Source organism: Trichoplusia ni, chromosome 6, assembly GCF_003590095.1.
Source record: "Trichoplusia ni isolate ovarian cell line Hi5 chromosome 6, tn1, whole genome shotgun sequence".
Classification (NCBI taxonomy): domain Eukaryota; kingdom Metazoa; phylum Arthropoda; class Insecta; order Lepidoptera; family Noctuidae; genus Trichoplusia; species Trichoplusia ni.
In genome coordinates, this window is record NC_039483.1 from 16750760 (window position 1) to 16770242 (window position 19483).

A 19483-nucleotide genomic window follows, 5' to 3' on the forward strand; every position below is an offset into this window, starting at 1 on the left:
TCACAAAAAAAAACTGTTTTTCAATACTGACGTACTTATATCTACTATCTCTACCTGCACACAACCACTCCGATTTTAATTAGCGAAATTGCGTTGGATAACTTCATCCATAGCATAATTTATCATCCTCAAAACGCTGGTACCATTCCGATATTGATATTGCACGGGAAGTGAAGTGAACAAAACCATTATTGCAAAATTGATAGGTCAAGTCTGGGGGGCTATTACCGCCTCTGAAAATGAAACTGTGGAAGAGAGACAACGCTACATGCAATATAGAGCGCCATCTCGCTTTATCAACTACAAGTCTGTGTTTAGGAGATGGTGGGAGGGGTCCTGATAATGCGTACTCTTTGCCTTTTGAATAAAATAGAAGGTTGATAAAATGTCGCACGGATCTCGGATCACGGTGAAAAGCCTTATTGAAAATTCGGCAGGTTGTGTTCGCCTTTATCGATGAATAAAAAGGTAACACGATTTCTTTTAAATCTACATGTTTAAATATTTATTCAGGTATTTTTGTGTTTAGTATCCTGTGGGTGAAATTTATGATAAATCCTACTTAATATTATAAATGCAAAATTTTGTATTTATGGATTCATGCAAAAACCATTGTACAAGTTTAGACGAAACTTGATACACAGATAGTTTATAATCAGGATTATCAATCCTAATTATAGGATACGAAGATATCTTTTACATTAACATACAATATATTACGGCTTAAAATAACTTCAATTATGTAGATACTTAAAGCGCTGACATTCAAAACAAAATTCTTAATATAACCTCATCTCTTACAGATGTAATGAGATAATGGATTTAAAAGTAGAATTAAATTATATTTCATTTTAAAAATAAAATAAAAATATTCTATTTAAATTAAATACAATTTGACTACATCAAAATATACTTTAGATATAATTTATTCATTGATGTCTTGAGAACTTTTAATGGTCTTATCTTCGTTTTATTTATCATGAAGGCATTCACTTTTTTATTACTCACTTGAGAATAAAATTTAAGGTTTTGAAAGTAAAATGTTCTGATGACAGTAACAGTATATTGAGTATAGCTTGCAGTTTATATTCAGAAGCTGGTCCACGGTTCATAAGACACAGTCTGGTGATAGTTACAATCATCAGACGACTCAAATCACTTTGTCCCGATAAATAGGTTTGAGTAAAACGTTGCATCTTTGAATGTGTGAATCAAAGAGTTTTTATTATGATCACGCTATAAAGTGTGAATCAATGAGGTTTTACCATCAATTTTAATGGACTGTGTAGCGAATTCGTCAAGAAAAAATCTAATCATTTTGTACCGTAAGAAATTGTAATAAGATACATATTTGTAACACATATACTTAGTACATGTTCAGTTCTACTGTATAGGTAATGTTATCCAAAATTATAACTTATGAGTGGCACATAAACGTCAGATGGAAACCGTAATTTAAATTTAATGGTTGTCACACAAAACATGCTGAATGTAGGTATTGTGTGCCCTAGGTATATTGTCTTAGCAGTATATTATGTGAATAACGATGACTTATGTTATATGAGCGCATAAACTTGAGGATTACTAATTTATAACCACAAGTAATAAACAATATTGTTGGTAAGGCTTTACGCCTACAGCTGTACACAAAATTGAGTAGGTGTGAGATGAAACCTCTTTATCAAGAGAAGTAACAAGAATCTGAATTGTATCATTGTAACGTTTGTTTGGGTAATCCTAAGAGAAATCAAGTTAGATTTCTGTCATATTTACGACGAATTTGACAATGTAGTACCATTTAAATAAAACGTTGCTAGATCCGTCCAAATATGTCTTCCTTCAAATCTCGTGCACAAAGACACTCAGAATCAGAACAAGCATTTGTAGATCACACAAATGCGTGTCCTACGCTGGGATCGAACTCACGACACGTCGCGCGCTGTAGGTCTGACTTGAGGTCCTCAACCACTCGGCTATGTCTACAGTCAAATAAATAATCATAATTTAGGTTAAAAAAAAATAAAAAAATAAGATTTCATCTAAAGAAATATAATTATTCATTGCCATCCAGACTGAGAATTTACAACTTGAACCCTATAAACTCTTAGCTCCACAATTATAACGCCACTTGGGCAGAGTACTTTAGGCGACACGCTTCTTAGCAGCGGTCTACCAAAATTTATTAGTACATGAGGCACGGGTCAAGCATAAATCAAATAAGACCTAAGTTCGATACTGTTCACAAAAAGTTAAATGTGGCTCCTACGTGTGTCGGGTTCAGTAGCTTTAATATTGAAAGTGCAATGTATAAAAGTTCGTTGTATTTCGTAGCGCTAAGGTAGCGTTTGTGAATGCGGTTTGAAAATTCATTTGATAATAGAAACTTCATACATTTTAATAAAAATATATTGAGTTATTATTAAATGACATCTTAATTTATTTAATTATGATTCATGTCGCCAACAGTGTATTCAAGAATTCAATAACTATCACAAAAATAAAAATTAACAAAAACCTTTTGAGAGGCATCAATACAGGATTTGATAATAATAAATAGTTACATGGTGCCACACTGTGTGGTCTTTTTGCTAAAAACGATCTTTTACCGACAACCTTTGGATGGAGTTGATTCTGCAAGGAATTGGCGGTACCCGGTTTTAAAGAAAAATGCTTAGTAATAATGAAAATTAATCATAAAAAAATATTCATAGTAATGAAAAACAATACAAGCGTTTAATCTACTTGAGCATTTCTCTCTTGCACAGCAAATCATGTCTCTACACAACAATAAATTAGCTATAACAATCAGTGTAATCACAATTACCAAGTGAACCGAGACAAACACACAGACACACAGCGTCGCGCCCGGACGTCGGCCCCTGTATCTGTGGCGTGACTTACGACCCACATCCGTCCGCCATATTTGCTTTACTTACGCCACTTCCGGGCCCCAAGGCTTGTGTAATAGCTCCCTGACAAATACTTCGAGAATCGATTAGGTTCTTTTTTATTGTTCGATTTAATTGTAATAGCTGAAATGTTGACTTGATACTGTTTCCATTTACAGATTTTTTTTACATTTATAAGGTAAATAATATAAAATGAATAGTATATGATGCGGTTCTATTACGTCTGATCATACTTCTGTCTTCTTATATATACCAGGACTTGATCAAAGCTTGTGACAAAGTTAAGACATATTGGAGGAGCAAGAAAAATCTTTAAAGAGCAGACATAGGGATGAGAGTAAATTTTCGCATACCGTCTGCCAAAATATGAATTCCCCAAACGAAACTACTTTTCTTTTTTCAATTTTAATTGATCCTGTTTTACTGAATGCCTGCAGAATATCCCTGAAATAAACGATTGTCCCAGATGTCGTAAAAACATGAAAGAGACAAATCGAACCCTTTATAGGAACAAAATCTTAATTAATTGAAAATCAATTTGATTCAATAATTAATCTGCACTTTGAACACATGATTCGTCTCCGGTTTCAATAACGTTCTTCCGATACATTTCCGGCACTTTAGAATCTCAGGGGATTTATCAGAACCACTTGCATATTTTAGATGCAGGCAAGAGTAATCTTTGTGTATGTACCTATAAATAAATTGTTCGTTATTGTGAAGTTTACCAAAAATAAAAGAAAATTTTAGGGACTTTCTGTAAATCCTGTAAGTTATAAATACGTACATAGAATTAACGAGATAATTTTTCAGAATATATCAAAAACAACTTCGAATGCGAACGTAAGACTGTTCGTTTTGTTTAGGTCCTTCCAGTCAGAAAACTAACAGGTAGCAGAACTAGCATCACTTTTAACAACCCTCACTCACAACCAACTTAGCCAAGCCAACGCCAATCAAATGCCTTTCAGCTTTATTTTATCCAAACAGACTCCACGAGAGTTCACAACAAAAGGCAATATTACAGTCTATCATGGATCAAGAGACTAAGTGACTTTGCCCATTAAGGCATGCGGGGAAGCTTAGTTGCCCATAAAACTGTTCCAAAAAGGTGTGGATCCAAAGGCCCGTCCGTGGGGAAACTATCGCTGTAATCCTATGATTGTCGTGTTTTCTTAAGGAACTTGAAGATACTATGGGACTATGGCTATTTCGGCTGTATGGAGAAGAAATGTTATGTGACTGTAATTGATTTTGTTGTTTTTTTTGCTTATTTTATTTTAGTAACTTTTTCCAAACCAGGATATTTTTTTCATATCTGACGAGAGCTATGGTTTCTGCCGTACCCGTAAAATACTGAGGTAAAATTTTTAATATCATCTAAGTTCCTCGCTGATTTGATAAAATATTTTTTCAAATCTATTTAGTGGTAAAGGTTTGAAAGTGTCACAAATAAACTCAAACAAATTTGGATTTTAATTGTTTTTGGAAAAGTTAATCTAGCCAAACAAACCACTGCTAGGATGTTTCACATTGTACTAGAAACATCCTTATTACATGCAAAAAATGTAGTTAAAAATACCGACCCACTGTAAAATAGACATCATTTTTTATGCCTCCAATAAAATAAGCTAAAGCACCAAAAACGTCTATAAACAAAACATATTACACACATTAACGCTGTTATTACCGAAATGAACTTTAAATATATCACAGTAAAGTCCAAAATTTAAATTATCGTCACTGCCGATAAACTACCAACATGTTCTTTTTTAATAACCAGAACTTTGATAGGTTTTGCGGCAATAAATTGATGTAACGCTTCAAGTAACGCCTTAATAACTTTTTGATAATGACATAGAGCTGGATTTTTTCGCCCCGTCCCCTTCGGAAAGTTAACTGAATTTAGTGGCAGTTTGCGAGGCTATATATTTTAGTAATATGCATACTTTATTGCTGGTATGTGATCTTTATCATGAGATTTTTGGAATTACTCTGATCAACATTTTTGGCGCTATCGGCTTTTTCGACTCATATTTTGACCGTTTTATAAGATTTGCTGTCTACATAAAATTTTATTTTTAATGGCTTCTCAAAATAATATGTAAATTTAACTTTTCTGTCGGTCTGTCCGTCTTTTCTTCCGTCTGTAACCTGGCTCTCTACAACCGTTATACCTAAATGGTTGAAATTTCCACTGAGAATGTATTTGCTTCTTTTTTCTTTCTATATATACGGAATAACACAATTTTGAAGAAGAGGACTTTATGTCATTGAACTAATAGTTTAATCGATTCTCGAAATTATATTTACTAAGTTTATAATGTCTAAAACGTCCGAGTTCATTGTCCTTTCGATATTTTATTAAAGTAAAGGTCAAAAACTTTCCTAATTCGATTTAAATTAATGCCTTTGATGTTGACGTTCTCGTTTTGCAAAATAAAATCAATTTCAATATTATTTAAGTAGGACGCAAAAAAGTGAAATAAACCTTCCTTTTCTGCTATTCCCCTATTTATTTAAAGAACACTCAACAAGGGTAACTGAAACACAAACGTCAATATCTTCTTAACTCGGGACAAAACATCTCGAAACTACACCCAACCCTACGATTACAATTCAACATAATTCTACGTCTGTAACTTGTAATATTTACACAAATGTATGTAAATAACAAGCACATTGTACTAAACAACTTTGGCTCAGAGATGCTCGCATAAATCAGACTTATGTAAACGGCGGAGCCAAACTCAGGCCCTGTTTGTGTGATGCGAACATTTTTTCCTTTTTTTTTCTCTCTATTTATGACTTCGTTTCTTATGAGTGAGTTTTCTAAGTTATTGTTTTCAAGTTCGCTTGGCTTTTGTTTCATTACTTTGTGTGTTATTGCTGAAATGATTCGTGTTTACGCGGTTGTAATCTGAGGGTTGAAATGTCGTTGTGGCCTTGTGGTTGAATGTGTGGATAGTATGCACGAGTTGTAGGTTCAATCCCAACGCAGGCTGAGTATCAATCTCAATTGCTCATTCATATGTTCTTTCCTTATTAATCAAAGATACTACTCCACAGAGAGCCAGCTCGGGAGTCAATGTCCAATCCTTTTCTGGGAAGAGGCCTGTGCCTGGAAATGGGAAATTTAACATTATGTTGCTGCATAAAACATTCCTGTCCAAATGCACACACATCAAATTCTAAACAGCTCTAAATATGGACATTTCACATCGAGATCAGCCTCGTAAGAAACGTTAACCAGCTGACACCCGATACGCATCGTCAAATAAACATTTACAAACAATTCCGTATTTAATATATTTACACAGCGAGTGATATGGCCCACAAAACATTTTAATACTAAATCGTTCTGACGGACAAAAACAAACAATCCACAATACTTACAAAAACTTGATTCTTTCATATTAGTTGTCGCCATAAAGGCGAACAGGCGTACTATGGCAAACCGTACAACTATATCGCGAATGAAATACAAGCAATTATGAACCTTATCGTCCTATAAATAAGAACGTTACTATCAATAAAATTGCACAAGCTAGCCCAGAATAATATTCAAACGATTATGGATCGTATGGTGTCGTAAATAAGGTGAGTGGGGAAGCAATTGAAAGTTTGTTTGGCGATTTTATCATATACGCTCGAATTGGCTGTCAGTGGCGAATGCTGTAAATTTCCGCCACTTCACTGTAACGTTTTTTGCTGTTGAATTTCACTAGATAGATTTTTTTATGTAAAAATGCGATATAAGAGTATTTGGTACTTGTTAAACCAATAGCCCGTTATTCAATAATAGTTACAGCATTTGTAGAAAACAATACTTTCTCATTGGGTTTTCAAAAATCTAATATTTACCATTTGAGAACTTTAATAAAACTGGGAAAGTACAAGTCGGACTCACGGCACTGAGGATTCCGTACAAATAGATCAAACAAAAGATAAAGGTTGGTTAAAAAAAATTGTCGCTCTCTTCTCAAATTTATGATCGTAATAAGCGGTACTTAACCTCGACCTTTATATTACGCAATAGGCGATAGTACATCATCTGTGAAAATTCCAACTTGCTATCACGGTCCATGAGATACATACTGGGGACGAACGGACAGACAGATCATCAGACTGAGGAAAAGTGGATGCTTATTAATACGGTTCTTTACCCTTTACGTATGAAACCCTAAAAAGCAGCACTTTATATTTTTTAAGTGAAATCTCGTTATTTTTCACATCACTAGTATCTCGTGGATAGGTTCTCCTAGGTGAAAGTTAGTATAAACTCAAACAAGCGGAATTTGATTTGAAAAGCAACGTCAGTCAATGCCTAAGGCTTTACCGATTTAACAGACAGCTAACTGACGCTAAAATCATAAAGTTTAAAGTTATTAAGTTTGTCTGTCTGTTCAAAAAGGTTTGTTGAGATATCTGAAAATTTAAATTTTCAACAATAATAACAATACTAAGTCTTTTTTTTCTATGATTATCTACGTTTGAAATAACCTAAAATTGTGATAAATTTTGAACTTGCATCCACATGTGTAAGACTCTAGATCACTTCGAACGAGCTAAACAACCACAACATTCGTTGTGTGGAGCCTTAGTAGGTAATATGGCCGCGTTGTTTGCCCAACAACCTTCTACAATACTACCTTTTACAACCTGACAGACCAATGGTGAAGATTTTGAAAGATGTATTTCTGGTGCCCTTACAACAAATAATATAAAAAATCATAGCTATGCAATGATTATACGGTCATTATACAACTAGGTGACCATTTGAAGGCTCATTGTTTACAAATCCCTTAATGCGTCCAATTCGCACTAGACCAGTTTGATTTCATGATATATTATATGAACTAGTATGACATACATAAGTACTTACATCCTTTATATTGTGAACATTAATAGTAGTGATGATATACCAGACAAACTCATAACACACTTTTATTACATTTGTCTGTAAAATCTCCATATAAAAAGTGAAACTTTTCATATAACTGTCTTCATCTAAATTCAGCTCCATTGCCTTTTCGAAGCACATTTTTTATTTAAAATCTCTTTGAATAGAATATATTCACGCTACTTGCAAAAGTTTTTGTCGCAATATTACGTTAAATGGTTTTTATAAATCTACATAGGTACATAAAATACCTCACAATACATTTTAAAGTGTTATGTATTTCGTTATTTTACTTTTCTTATTGGTAAAAATTATGATGGTAAAAGTACCTTAAAAGTGAACCTAAACATGTAATTAATAAAATTGGTATTAGATTGAACATGCATGTGTATGTTAGTGTGATTCGTAGCACAAAAGCCGAAACGACATCGTACAATACGGACTCCTTTTGAGTCTGAAAATAGTCGGCCGATCGTAAATATGCTCATGAGACCCGTTCAAATTTTAATTAATTGTATGCTAAATCCATTTTATTCCCACGTTTGTCATTTCAGTTGGATTTTTGCAACTAAATTTTGAGGCACTTCCCAATAAGCTAGCAGGCTGAAATTTTCAGGAATGGTTCAAACCCGATGGCAATGTAATTTAATGAAGTGAAAATTTGAATGGAGTGACTTTTAATAACGTGGGGTTTTAGATTTTCTAAGCTGGCTAATTGTTTTTTAAACAAATTTGATATTTATGTCATCTTTGTATCAGGTACGCAGTGACTCTTAAAATACGATCATGAAGACTATAAAGATAAATAACGGCATTAACAACATTGTAGTTCCTCTCAAATGATCCATGTAATAACCCACAGTGTACTAGTAATCAGGGCTCGGAACCGGTTTAAAAAGAGCGGTTAATTTAGATTATATACCGGTAAATATATCGTTCCTTCATTTACCGGTTAAACAAACGAACTGTTTTTATTTAACCCAAATGATAAAGGTTACCGGTTACTTTTGCACAAACGGTTTTGACACCCAAATTAACCGGTTAATTCCGTAATTCGTAATTTTATTTTTGCCTAATTTTTTGACGCTTCGTACAAGTTATAGTGAAATTACAACAGAAATTAAAATTAAAAAACAAAAAATGATCTATCTGAGAATGTCAATTCGACGAACTTAAATGGTGTAGGTAGATTCATGATTTGACTTGTTACGTCGCGCGCTCGCACACTTGGACAGTTGCGAGCGCGCGACGTACTCGTAACAAGCAAACTTACGCCAGTCACTACTCGGCACTCACTCGTCTCACTCCTTGATCATTAATTTTGGGTAATTCGTATAGACTCATAGCGGAAATCCGAGATAGAAATATTTTTATTTTTCGAATGTGTTGTGTTATAGTATAGGAATTTATTATGGGGCGAAAAAAAGTTAATAGGATTTATTCTATGTTTACGTACGACGAGGAAAGCAAAAAGTCAAAGTGTTTAATGGAGGGATGTAATGCAACTATCAAGGTAAGTTGGTTTTCTCTATTCCAATCTTTACAAATATATTATAATATTGTGCAGGGTAACGTCGCAGGTATTTTTTTTATTAAAAACTGATAAATGCGTACTTAGCCATGCTCTTTATCCAAGGTTTTTATACCTTTTTCTAATAGTAATCGCGGGTAGACGATAAAAGTTTCAACTACTCTGACCACTCAGTGTGCATAGTGGAGAGTGTAGGTATATGCACGTAAATAGGAGCGCATAGTCAACTCACCGGCAGTGTGGCGACAAGCGCGCTTCGCGCAACACGTATTTGTTAGATTTTTAGGTAGTTGCTACAATACTATGGTTGCTTGGTACCTATTTCGCTTCGTCGGTGATGTTGATGACAAGACAAGCCCTTTATACTATGCCATACGTATAGTTTAATTACCTAACTAAGTACTTACGTAGTTTTAAAGGAAACGAAAAAAAATCAGATAAATTTGATAATAATTGACTTTCGCGTACCTAAAGTAAGTAACCTGCACGACAGACACAACAATACAATGAATATTTTTGATTAGCTTTGTTAAAATACATATTTTTATGCGCATTATCTACATTGTATTTTTGTTTTCAGGGCAACCATGGTGCAAACTTGTTACGTCACTTTTATTCTCAACATAGAGCAAAATACGAAGAAATCCAACATACAAATTTGGCTGCTAAAGAAAATATACCGCCGCAAACGTCGAACGTCACCAAAAGTGTAATGCAATGCTGCACGAAACTTGTAACAGATCATGGTCGTCCTTTTAGCCTAATTGAAGACAAAGCTTTCAGAGACCTTATAAAGCTAATACCAGGGGTTACACAAAACCAGCATCAAGCAATTAATATCAAAAATGTACGTTCCAGTATACAGGATATGGCTCACGAAATTCGCGGAAAGATTAGTAACGAGATAAAAAATAATCTACTTGCAATTAAAGTAGACGTTGCGTCCATTAAGTTGCGAAGGTTTCTGGGCCTAAATATACAGTATGTCATGGGTAAGTACCTAAAGAATAATTTTCAGACTAAAGTTAAGATATACTTTTTTTTAATGTTATTTATATTTCAATTTTAGATGGAAAGATTGTCCTTCGAAATTTAACTATTAAAGAATTGCACGATAGAAATACAGGACAGTATTTAAAGGACAATGTAGCCGATTGTCTGAGTAGGTACGGCATAGACCTAAACCAAATTCAAACAATCACTACTGACAATGGAGCCAATATGATAAGTATGACTAACCAAATAAACGAGGCAGCTAGGGAGTCAATGAACCAGTCGGTAAGCGAATCATTTAGTGAATCGGACATCGAAACGGACGGTGAATACAACGAGGAGGACTCTGCTTTTGTTCAACAGAATGTAGAGATGGACATTGGCACAGGTAGCACATCTGGTACAGTTCGCACGGTTACAAGCATACGATGTGCTGCACACTGTCTACAGCTCGCCGTCAAAGATGCCTGTCAAGAAATAGAGGAATTTCTTGGGCATTGCCGAAGAATTGCTCGTAATTTACGTACGCCCAATATGGCAATGCGTTTAAAAATACTTAAACTGCAAAATGCAGTGATTGATACTCCCATTCGATGGGATTCTACCGTAGTTATGCTAGAAAGACTGCATAAACTAAAAGATTTTTGCATCGTTAACCTAGATTCTGAACCAGAAGTCATTTGGGAATCGATTGAAAATTATTTAAATATCCTACGGCCGTGCAGGACTTTATCAAAAAAAATACAAATGGAACAATTGACTTTTGGCGATTTCTATATTGCTTGGATGAAGTGTCGCCTTGAAGTCGAACAACTACATAGCCCTTTTGCCCGGCGTTTGCTGTCCTGTTTAAGAAGTCGTCAAGACGTACTTTTTAGCAATGAATACTTTCTTGCAGCTCTTTATCTGGACCCGAGAGTAAATGCTACACTTACGACAGCACAACAAAACAGTGCAAGAGCTGTCTTAGTTGAAACATATAAAAGGTTGACTAATTTAAAAAGAAGAACGACTGCAGAAGCTACTTCAGAACCTTTCAATCCGGGTGTTAACAATAGCGTTGTTCCAGGAACTTCAGCAGAACTTGATTCATCAAATGAAAATAACAATTTTGACAGCTACCTTCGACAACATTTTGTTACTAACAGACATAATATAAATATAGATGAACAGAATTTACAATCATTAGAAAGAGAAATCAATTTTAAGTTAGTTGCTTTTTTACAAGAACCAGTATTACCATCTAAACGCAGCATTTTAGAGTATTGGGAGCAGAGAAAGATGACTGATCCATATTTATATAACCTGGCAAAAATAGTTTTGGCGACACCACCGACTAGTGTTAGTGTTGAAAGGCTCTTTTCGTCCTTGAAATTTGTCCTTACTAATCTACGTATGTCATTAAATGACTTAATAATTGATGATGTTTTGATGGTCCGAAATAATCATTTATTTTCGTTGGAGTAAAGTGTAGTATAAAGGGATGATCATTATTTTTGTAACATGTTATTTAAATCTCCATAAAAAACATTTTTCAAGTTAAAAACCCCTTGATGTTCATTGATAGTTGCATTGTTTACTGATTCAGTTTATAAATAAAACAATCTTATCAATTATGTATTTTATTTAAAAAAAGAACATTAATGATTTTACACAAATCTTCTGCTTTTGATACAAATGGATTTAATTAAACCTATACATAGTGTATGGATTTTTTCATGTTTTAATAATTTATTTCAGTATCACTTACTTCAATTTGGTCAGTATGAAAACCTTTTACGGTGTTCAAAAAGTTTAATATTTTTACATAACATCTTGTTCGCATACATGGTAAGACATGCTTTAATTCCTCTTTAATGAGATCCGTAAAATGTTCATTCCTTTGGTCTATTACTACTTTAGAATGTTCTGAACAAGGCAAACATATTTTATTTTCTTGTTTGGACACGACTTCTACTTTGACTTTGTTTTTCTCCGAAGTACACATATTTGGTTTTAACAAAGATGGAGATGCAGGGCGCTTCCAATCGTAATCTTCTGAATCTAAAGGATACGGAGATTTGCTTCGCTTTAATCCTGAAAGAAATAACTAAATAAAGTAAAGACGAAAGCTAGTTAAAATTGCGTCAACATATTTAATTCAAATAAGACTCACCTCTGTTATTCATCCTTCGTTGCCAAATTTCAGTCCTTGTAGCCCTGCAGTACGAATTTTGGAGAAGACAGACGGCGACGTTGCGAACTTGAGTGCGATTAACAGTTTTGTAACTAAATGACCTCACATCGTCCAGGCCTGTCGAGCGAGGGTAGCGGGGGCCGAGGGCTCTCATCGAACTTGGTTTTAACCGGTTAATTATCACCACCAAAACCAAAATTAATGAAAAACCGGTATTCCGCAAAAACCGGTAAAAACCGGTAAAGTACAACCTTTAACCTAAATCAATTTCGGTTTGGGGTCAATGACCGAAACCGGTTAAGAATTTCAACCGGTTTCCGAGCCCTGCTAGTAATATTCCATATTCTGTGGCGAAGTCAATGCTTGGTTTATGAACAAATCTTGTAAGAGCCTATAAAATATGAAACTAAGTTGCTTTATGGAATTTATTCAACGATTAACTTATAGGTAGCTTAGATTTGACTTAAAAGGTCACATTATTTAGACTTTAACAGATAATTCTTGAAAATATGCTTTATCATGTGCACATGTGTCTATATGATGTGCAATTAAAAAGGTTAAAAATCGAATTCTCATATTTTTTGGGGTGTTACCTAAAAGGTAAAAACGGAACTCTATTACTGAGGATCCTTTGTCTGTTCGTCTGTCCGTCAAACCTTCAGTGTTGCAAGTCCGACTCCCACTTGACCGGTGTTTATTTAACATTAACGTCAAAATCGTGTACTCCTTGTATTAATTTAATAGTCTAGGCAAGCACAACATGTAGTACCTCAGCAATATGTACTGTATAGAAATCTACAAGTCTACACTTTTCTTAAACAGTGCTCAGTATCTATCCCAGACAGGGTTGTCTTAAGCACTCGTAAATACCATCAATCCTATTTATCAGCTGACTCCAATAAAGGATTACTCGCTGGCTAGATGAAATACAGGGGCAGGACTATCGGTAAACTTTGTACCAAGTCTTCGAGGATTAAGAAGATTCTAACGTTGCCTTTTATCTTGTTTATAAAAGTAATCCATTCTTGAATTAAACTGATTAAAAGAATTAAGTTGGAAAGTTCAAATGAATCTGGTGATCCGAATTTATCGAGTTTTTGATGTAGTTTCGAGTGTTGCAGACGTGTTGAGGGTCAATGAAGAGAACTCAAAATCGGTAGCTAGTCGAATAAACATGCCAAAGTATTATGATTATATAATTATATATAAAGTATTATGATGACATAATAATATTCAAACCAATCCGGAAACCTATTTATCTACAGAATTCTGCTTTCAAACGACCTCAAATTAATAACCAGGTAAGTTCATACGTTGTTTGCTGTCAACAATCAGCAATAATCCATAACGTTAACATAAATAGGTTGGGTTCAAACCGAGTCCCATTGATACGCCTTCCTAGGTAGGAAGTTCCTGAGTTAATTAAACTTGTCAGGGCAATGGTTGAATGATGTACAACGCGAACATTCGAGTTTTAGAATTAATTTTAATAGTTTAGATGGATTCTGTTTGCGTGTTTGCACGCTAATTTGATTGTTCGTTTGTATGCCGCGTTTTGAATGTTTGCACGTGCCTGTTATTGGCTGAGTGGGCTAACTACGCAAATAATCTAGTTGGTAGTTACTTATTTGAGGCATTTGGGGTTGATAACAATGGGACGTTGGGGCCGAGTGCAAAGTACTTTACAAAGATCTAGCAATCGTCCAGCATCTAGCGTCTTGTAGACACTTCTAGTGACAGATATTAATCTTTTGATGCTTTGATTTCATGTATATTGGTCTAAGTGTAAAAGTTAGGTTGTACATAATGAAGCTATATAACTGTAAAAAATGATTTCTTTCTCTTTTCACCTCTTAATTAATTGCTACGTGTGTTAAAATTAGAATTTACATATTTCCAAGTAACAACATTACTATCATAATATATTACACGAAAATTATCATCTAACCTACGAATTTTCATTATCGCCAACATTAACCCAAAACTCGAAAACCACGGTCAACGAAATCACAATAATATACAAAAGTTATCAACATTCATTAACACTTAACATCTATAAAGTTTAGGGTCTAACCACAGAATATCCGAAAACCATGCAAGGACTGCAAAAACAAAACATTAGGCCAAAGTTTTAGCTACCTGTCAAGTACCTGGCCTGAAAGTGGCCTGAGCGTGGCCTTAACGACACAACATGGGTCTCGTTATGTGCGTAATTAAGCCTACCACACGCTCATGAGTCCATTCTTGGTCCCTACCGTACTATTGATAGTGGTTGCCTCACGTAGATAGCGTAGGGTTGTTACTAGTTTTATTTTATTTACATGGATGTGAAGGGAAAGAATTCATGGAGTTTTACGATACAAATAAAGGAGATAATGCGTTTTACTTCGTTATTGTCGTAAGTATAGACAAAAGGTGACCCTGACTTAGTTGGAAGAAGGCCAGAGAGAAGACTTTTTCATAGTATTTTAAAGTTATATTCGTTGTAAAATTATTTACCTTAAAAACGGTTTCTTAACTTCGATTTTTATTTCTTGTTATAAAGCAACAGAATAACACCTTATGGAAAATTTTCAGCTATCTAACAGTCACGGTTCATGACAGACGGACGGACAGACTATCAGTAAACTACCGTAAATCATTGCCCTATTACAATAATTCCCATTTCGACTATTCGATACGGTTCCGTCTCGACTATTTGTAATTAACTCGAGCGACTAATCAGACGTCCCATTGATCATCTAAGTCGTACGCCAGTTATACTCGGCTGTAGGTTGTAGTTCAGTATTACGTAACTGTATACAGGTGGGTTTATTAAAAGGAAATTTTAGGTTGTAATGATGCTTAAGAAGATAGAAAAAAGGTTATACTTAACACAGCATTATGATTATAAAGCGTATGTACCACATGTAAACAATGAGGTGAAACTTTGTTCATAGCAATGAAATTGATAAAACAATGAGAGACTGGTAAATCTTAAGGACTTATAAAAATAGCATAATGTTGAAACAAACGTTATTATCGTCATTCATACAATACTCATTTTATACGGCTGGTAGGAATCTCCTCTCCCAAAAACAAGTGAGTTGTATCAGTAAAGAATAAATCAGCCAAACAAAGAAAAAAAAACTAAAGAAAAACAACATACCCGAAAACACAAAACAAAAATTAGTCAAATAACTAAAACCGCACAAAATTAATAACTATTCATTGGAACAAAGAGTCATATTAGTATTTGATATTATCCTAAAAAGCTGCGGTTTTACACACAATATTAGTTTGTATGTTTACATTCCGATAGTCGACAATCCTGACCACTGCGACGTCATTTGAACCACATTATAGTACATTCGGTGCGTCATGGTCGATGAAACTTTTGTACATCATGGTTTTATGTAACTATAGGTGTAAACAGATGTTATAGAGTGGTGCATTATTGGCTGTATCGAAGTATAATTAGAAATCATTTTTGTTCGATTGTAGCTCAAAACATCTGCCATTTTGGCATTTGGAAATAATATGATGTTCAAAAACTTTTAATATTCATGTAGCCTTTGCAATCAATATTACCTGCATTCTAAACGAATAACTATTTTTGAAGTTAGCTTAAAATTTAATGAAACAATTGTTCACGAACATAAATCTCATGTAATGCTTTCACTAGTTTACATCAAATAGTTATATTTTATAATTATGTAATGAAAATAAAACCTTTTGATTAGAGTCAGCACTTAAGTCAGAAAATTGTGAAACGTCTACGTTATGTTATGGTGACTATTTTTTACGTTCCATAAACTTTATTACTATGTCGGTCATCTGAAATCTGTTTTATTTTAAATTTAGTACCTAACTAAATTATAATTAATATCCTTTTTAATGAACATACCAATTTTTAATATAAAAAAATATCATATCTAGCTAACTGATATACAAATCTTCCACAGTTCAACTATATACCTAACCCGCTAGAAAAAACCACCATTTTTCCATTGACGTGTTCCAAAATGACCGTCTTCCGGTGGGGCCGACCGATTATTTTCAGTATGTTTTTCTTAACAACGATGACGCGTGGCTTGGCATCATTTCGATGACATTGAGTCAACTTCACTGGATTGTTTCGTGCCAAAGTGGATTCGAGGACTTGTGTATTTTATGTAAGAGCAATATTTTTGGACAGGTCTATAGTTTATTGGGTTTTTAACTGGCAGGGCAGTATATAGACTAATGTAGAGACTTTAATTCGGCTGAGCCGAAGTTTATAGTCCAGTAATTCGGAAAATGATTAAAGAGTTAAGTTTTTGGGCATCCACCTGATCATGTCAGATCCTCTCCGGGTCATGTCAGTCTAAGCAAACACAGTTTAGTCAGAAAGCAGCTGACCCTAACTGCTTCCTTTCTTAAGAGAGCGGGTTCAGAAGGATTCGTCCGCCATACAAAAAAAAGTACGGTCCATTAAGCTGTTATGGTGTCTCTAGCCTCTAACACACAAGAAAATATAATTCCTTGAACCTTCCTAAGTAAATTCAAATATTCATAACTAATAAGTAATAAGGTTTATAACAATTGTTATTTATGTCGCTAACATCTGCCATATGGCGATGCGCTCAAACAATTCTCAGTCAGACGTAACTATTTCCTAGAAACTCATGACTAATAACATGAGAGTCAGCTTAATGCTATGACAAATGCAATTTATTTACAAGTCTGTACTGAAAGTACTAGCTTTAAATACAAATATTTTTTCACTCTACATTTGTCTTTAACATTTCATTTCCATTAACATGCTGATAAGCTTATTTTTGGCTCCAAAATTTTCCTGATATAGCCGATCCTATTTCATTAAATTGGTGATTAATTTCATATTCTAATCAGATCATAAAGTATTGGCAATCAATCCTAAAATAAATATCTAGTCAAGGGTTCAATCACTGTGCCAATTGTGTACCAAACGACGTTCGATCAAACAAATATTATATCGACTATCGACTTTCTCCACGAGCCCTCAGCAATAAACTATGTCATTGACTACAAACCGCGGTTTACTACCGCACTCTACGTCATGCTTACATTCAAATCGGCATTGATACATACCATTAATAACATCCAACATCTGTCTACTGTACAACACCAATCACACACGTGCACAAAACGATCCATTAGGACGAGATAAAAGAAACGAACACTATTTATAATACTTTATTGCCGGTAATATTTGTATCGAGTTTTATTTATTAAAAAAGAATGTATATGTATAACGGACGCCTAGCCGACACCAGACGCGTGCGTTCTATATTTAAACAACCCGCGTGCTCAGAAAACAACAAGTCACAATATTTAGAAACCGACGCGGGAACGCACGCATCTACATCCCGTGTATTCTACGGTAATTCAAAAATGGATTTCTCACTTACGTGACAGTGAAGTGTACTTTTTCTAAGTGTGATTGTGATGTGAATATTGAAATGTTCTCCAATTTCAAACTTCCCATGCTCAAGCAAAAATCGTCCAAGGAGGACCCACTTTACTGCTACGGGAGCGTTAAAACGAAACCACCAAAAACCCCGACGCTGTCTCGCGTGAGACGACATCAAAGACGTAAGTTTTGCTATAACACAGCTTATATTTGTATAATGCGAAAATAAACACGGCTTAATGAGGTGCGGGCTTCTGTTTGTTCCTTTCGTACCAACAAACTTCAAAATTAGATGTTTCTGTTAATGGGATGCGTCGCGAAATCCCGAATGAGCTTTGCAATGTGGCTGGTATTTGTGTAAATTGGAGTCGAGCGAATCTGTTCTCAATCCACGCTTATACAAGGATTGTTTCTAGTGTTGACAGTTTTGATTAGAGAGGGGAAACGCAGGTGTCTTAGTTTGCATTTGAACGGGCGTGACTGACGCGGAGACTAGTGCTGCACGTTTATTCCGAGTTTGTAATTCCGCGCCTGTAGCGTGGCGGCTTTGTATTGCAGATATCTCGGCGCGTTCAATGCTACTCAGATTGCTTACAATCTTGCGTTAGTTTACGTGGAACTGCTAGTACATAACACAATACACACGCTTAACGTACTGGTATAAGTTAGTAGGTAAATCTACGATCTAATAGACCAGTTCGGAGTGTATTCCCTTGGCGGCAATCGGGCCGGATCCGTATTAATTCTTAGTTAGGCAACAACAATCAATTACGGATAGAGTACTAAGACATAATGACCTTCCAATAGTTTACTATGTGTGTAGTTATCTAGTTGATGGATTGATCTGTGGATAATATTTGTCACTCACGTGAATATGAGATTATTTTAGGCGGTTATTTGGTGATACTGATTGTGCACTTATTATTTACCACTGTACTTATAATTTTACTTAATATTATGTGGTAATGAATGAGGTCAAAAACACAGCAAGACGTTACAAAGGCTTTAGCGTGGTATTGGAAATAAAAATGTATACGGTATTCTTTTTGAATATATATTATAACAAATCGATCTTCTAATCTAGTTCTTCATTACAATATCGCAGCCCACATTAAATTTACACATTTCATCCTTTCCTCCTTATCATAAGTCCGAAATACAGGAACAGAATCAGAATCTAGTTTTCTCACGCGTCTACGCTATCTTCATGCTTAATAAAACTCAATATAAAATGGCCTTTTTTTAGAGTAACTATCCTGAGAATGATTCATTATTAACTGATGTAACGGTTTTCTCACGCGTATTTATCGGGGTTGCCCGACTAGTTTCGGACCCAACCGCCGCGTCAGCTCATGATTAAGGACTCCAGTTGGGTCTGAAATTAGTCGGGCAACCCCGATAAAGTAAACCGTTACACCACATAATAATAAAATGGGCCTTACTAATACTTAGTTTGTTGTTTAAAAAACTGCAGGAGAAAAGGAATCTATTTGTAAAATCTAAGAATTAAGAGCGAATGTGTGCATGGTCGACTACGATAAAACACAAGTAGGTAACT

General features: G+C 34.7%; 3 protein-coding genes across 8 annotated transcripts in view; 2 read left to right on the plus strand and 1 right to left on the minus strand.

Annotated features, from left to right (window-relative positions):
- LOC113495310 (fibrohexamerin-like) overlaps positions 1-17712 on the minus strand; it is a 44074-nt gene extending 26362 nt beyond the window's left edge. Inside the window, exon 1 of the mRNA XM_026873984.1 lies at positions 17604-17712. Coding sequence (XP_026729785.1) covers positions 17604-17622 — 19 coding nt within the window. The 5' untranslated portion in view covers positions 17623-17712. The remainder of the gene's footprint in view (positions 1-17603) is intronic.
- The window catches only part of LOC113495308 (glutamate receptor-interacting protein 2), a 233751-nt gene that overhangs the window by 164995 nt on the left and 49273 nt on the right, over positions 1-19483 (plus strand). Inside the window, exon 1 of one of the 6 annotated variants that reach the window (XM_026873982.1) lies at positions 17844-18107. The exons of the other annotated variants lie outside the window; for them this stretch is intronic. Coding sequence (XP_026729783.1) covers positions 17975-18107 — 133 coding nt within the window. The 5' untranslated portion in view covers positions 17844-17974. Of the gene's footprint in view, positions 1-17843; positions 18108-19483 lie in introns of those variants that run through there. 6 annotated transcript variants of the gene reach the window in all.
- Positions 8452-11966, plus strand: LOC113495309. The gene is made up of 3 exons (XM_026873983.1): positions 8452-9325; positions 9924-10335; positions 10413-11966. The coding sequence occupies exons 1-3, from the start codon at positions 9224-9226 to the stop codon at positions 11801-11803; spliced, it is 1905 nt and encodes a 634-aa protein (XP_026729784.1). The 5' UTR covers positions 8452-9223; the 3' UTR covers positions 11804-11966.

What these genes read in the sequence shown, in the direction of transcription:
- LOC113495309 (XM_026873983.1), top strand. Translation starts at nt 9,224, where the DNA reads ATGGGGCGAAAAAAAGTTAATAGGATTTATTCTATGTTTACGTACGAC. An exon ending in GATGTAATGCAACTATCAAG is followed by an intron (nt 9,326 to 9,923) that starts GTAAGTTGGTTT and finishes TTTTGTTTTCAG; the next exon opens with GGCAACCATGGTGCAAACTT. An exon ending in AAATATACAGTATGTCATGG is followed by an intron (nt 10,336 to 10,412) that starts GTAAGTACCTAA and finishes TTTCAATTTTAG; the next exon opens with ATGGAAAGATTGTCCTTCGA.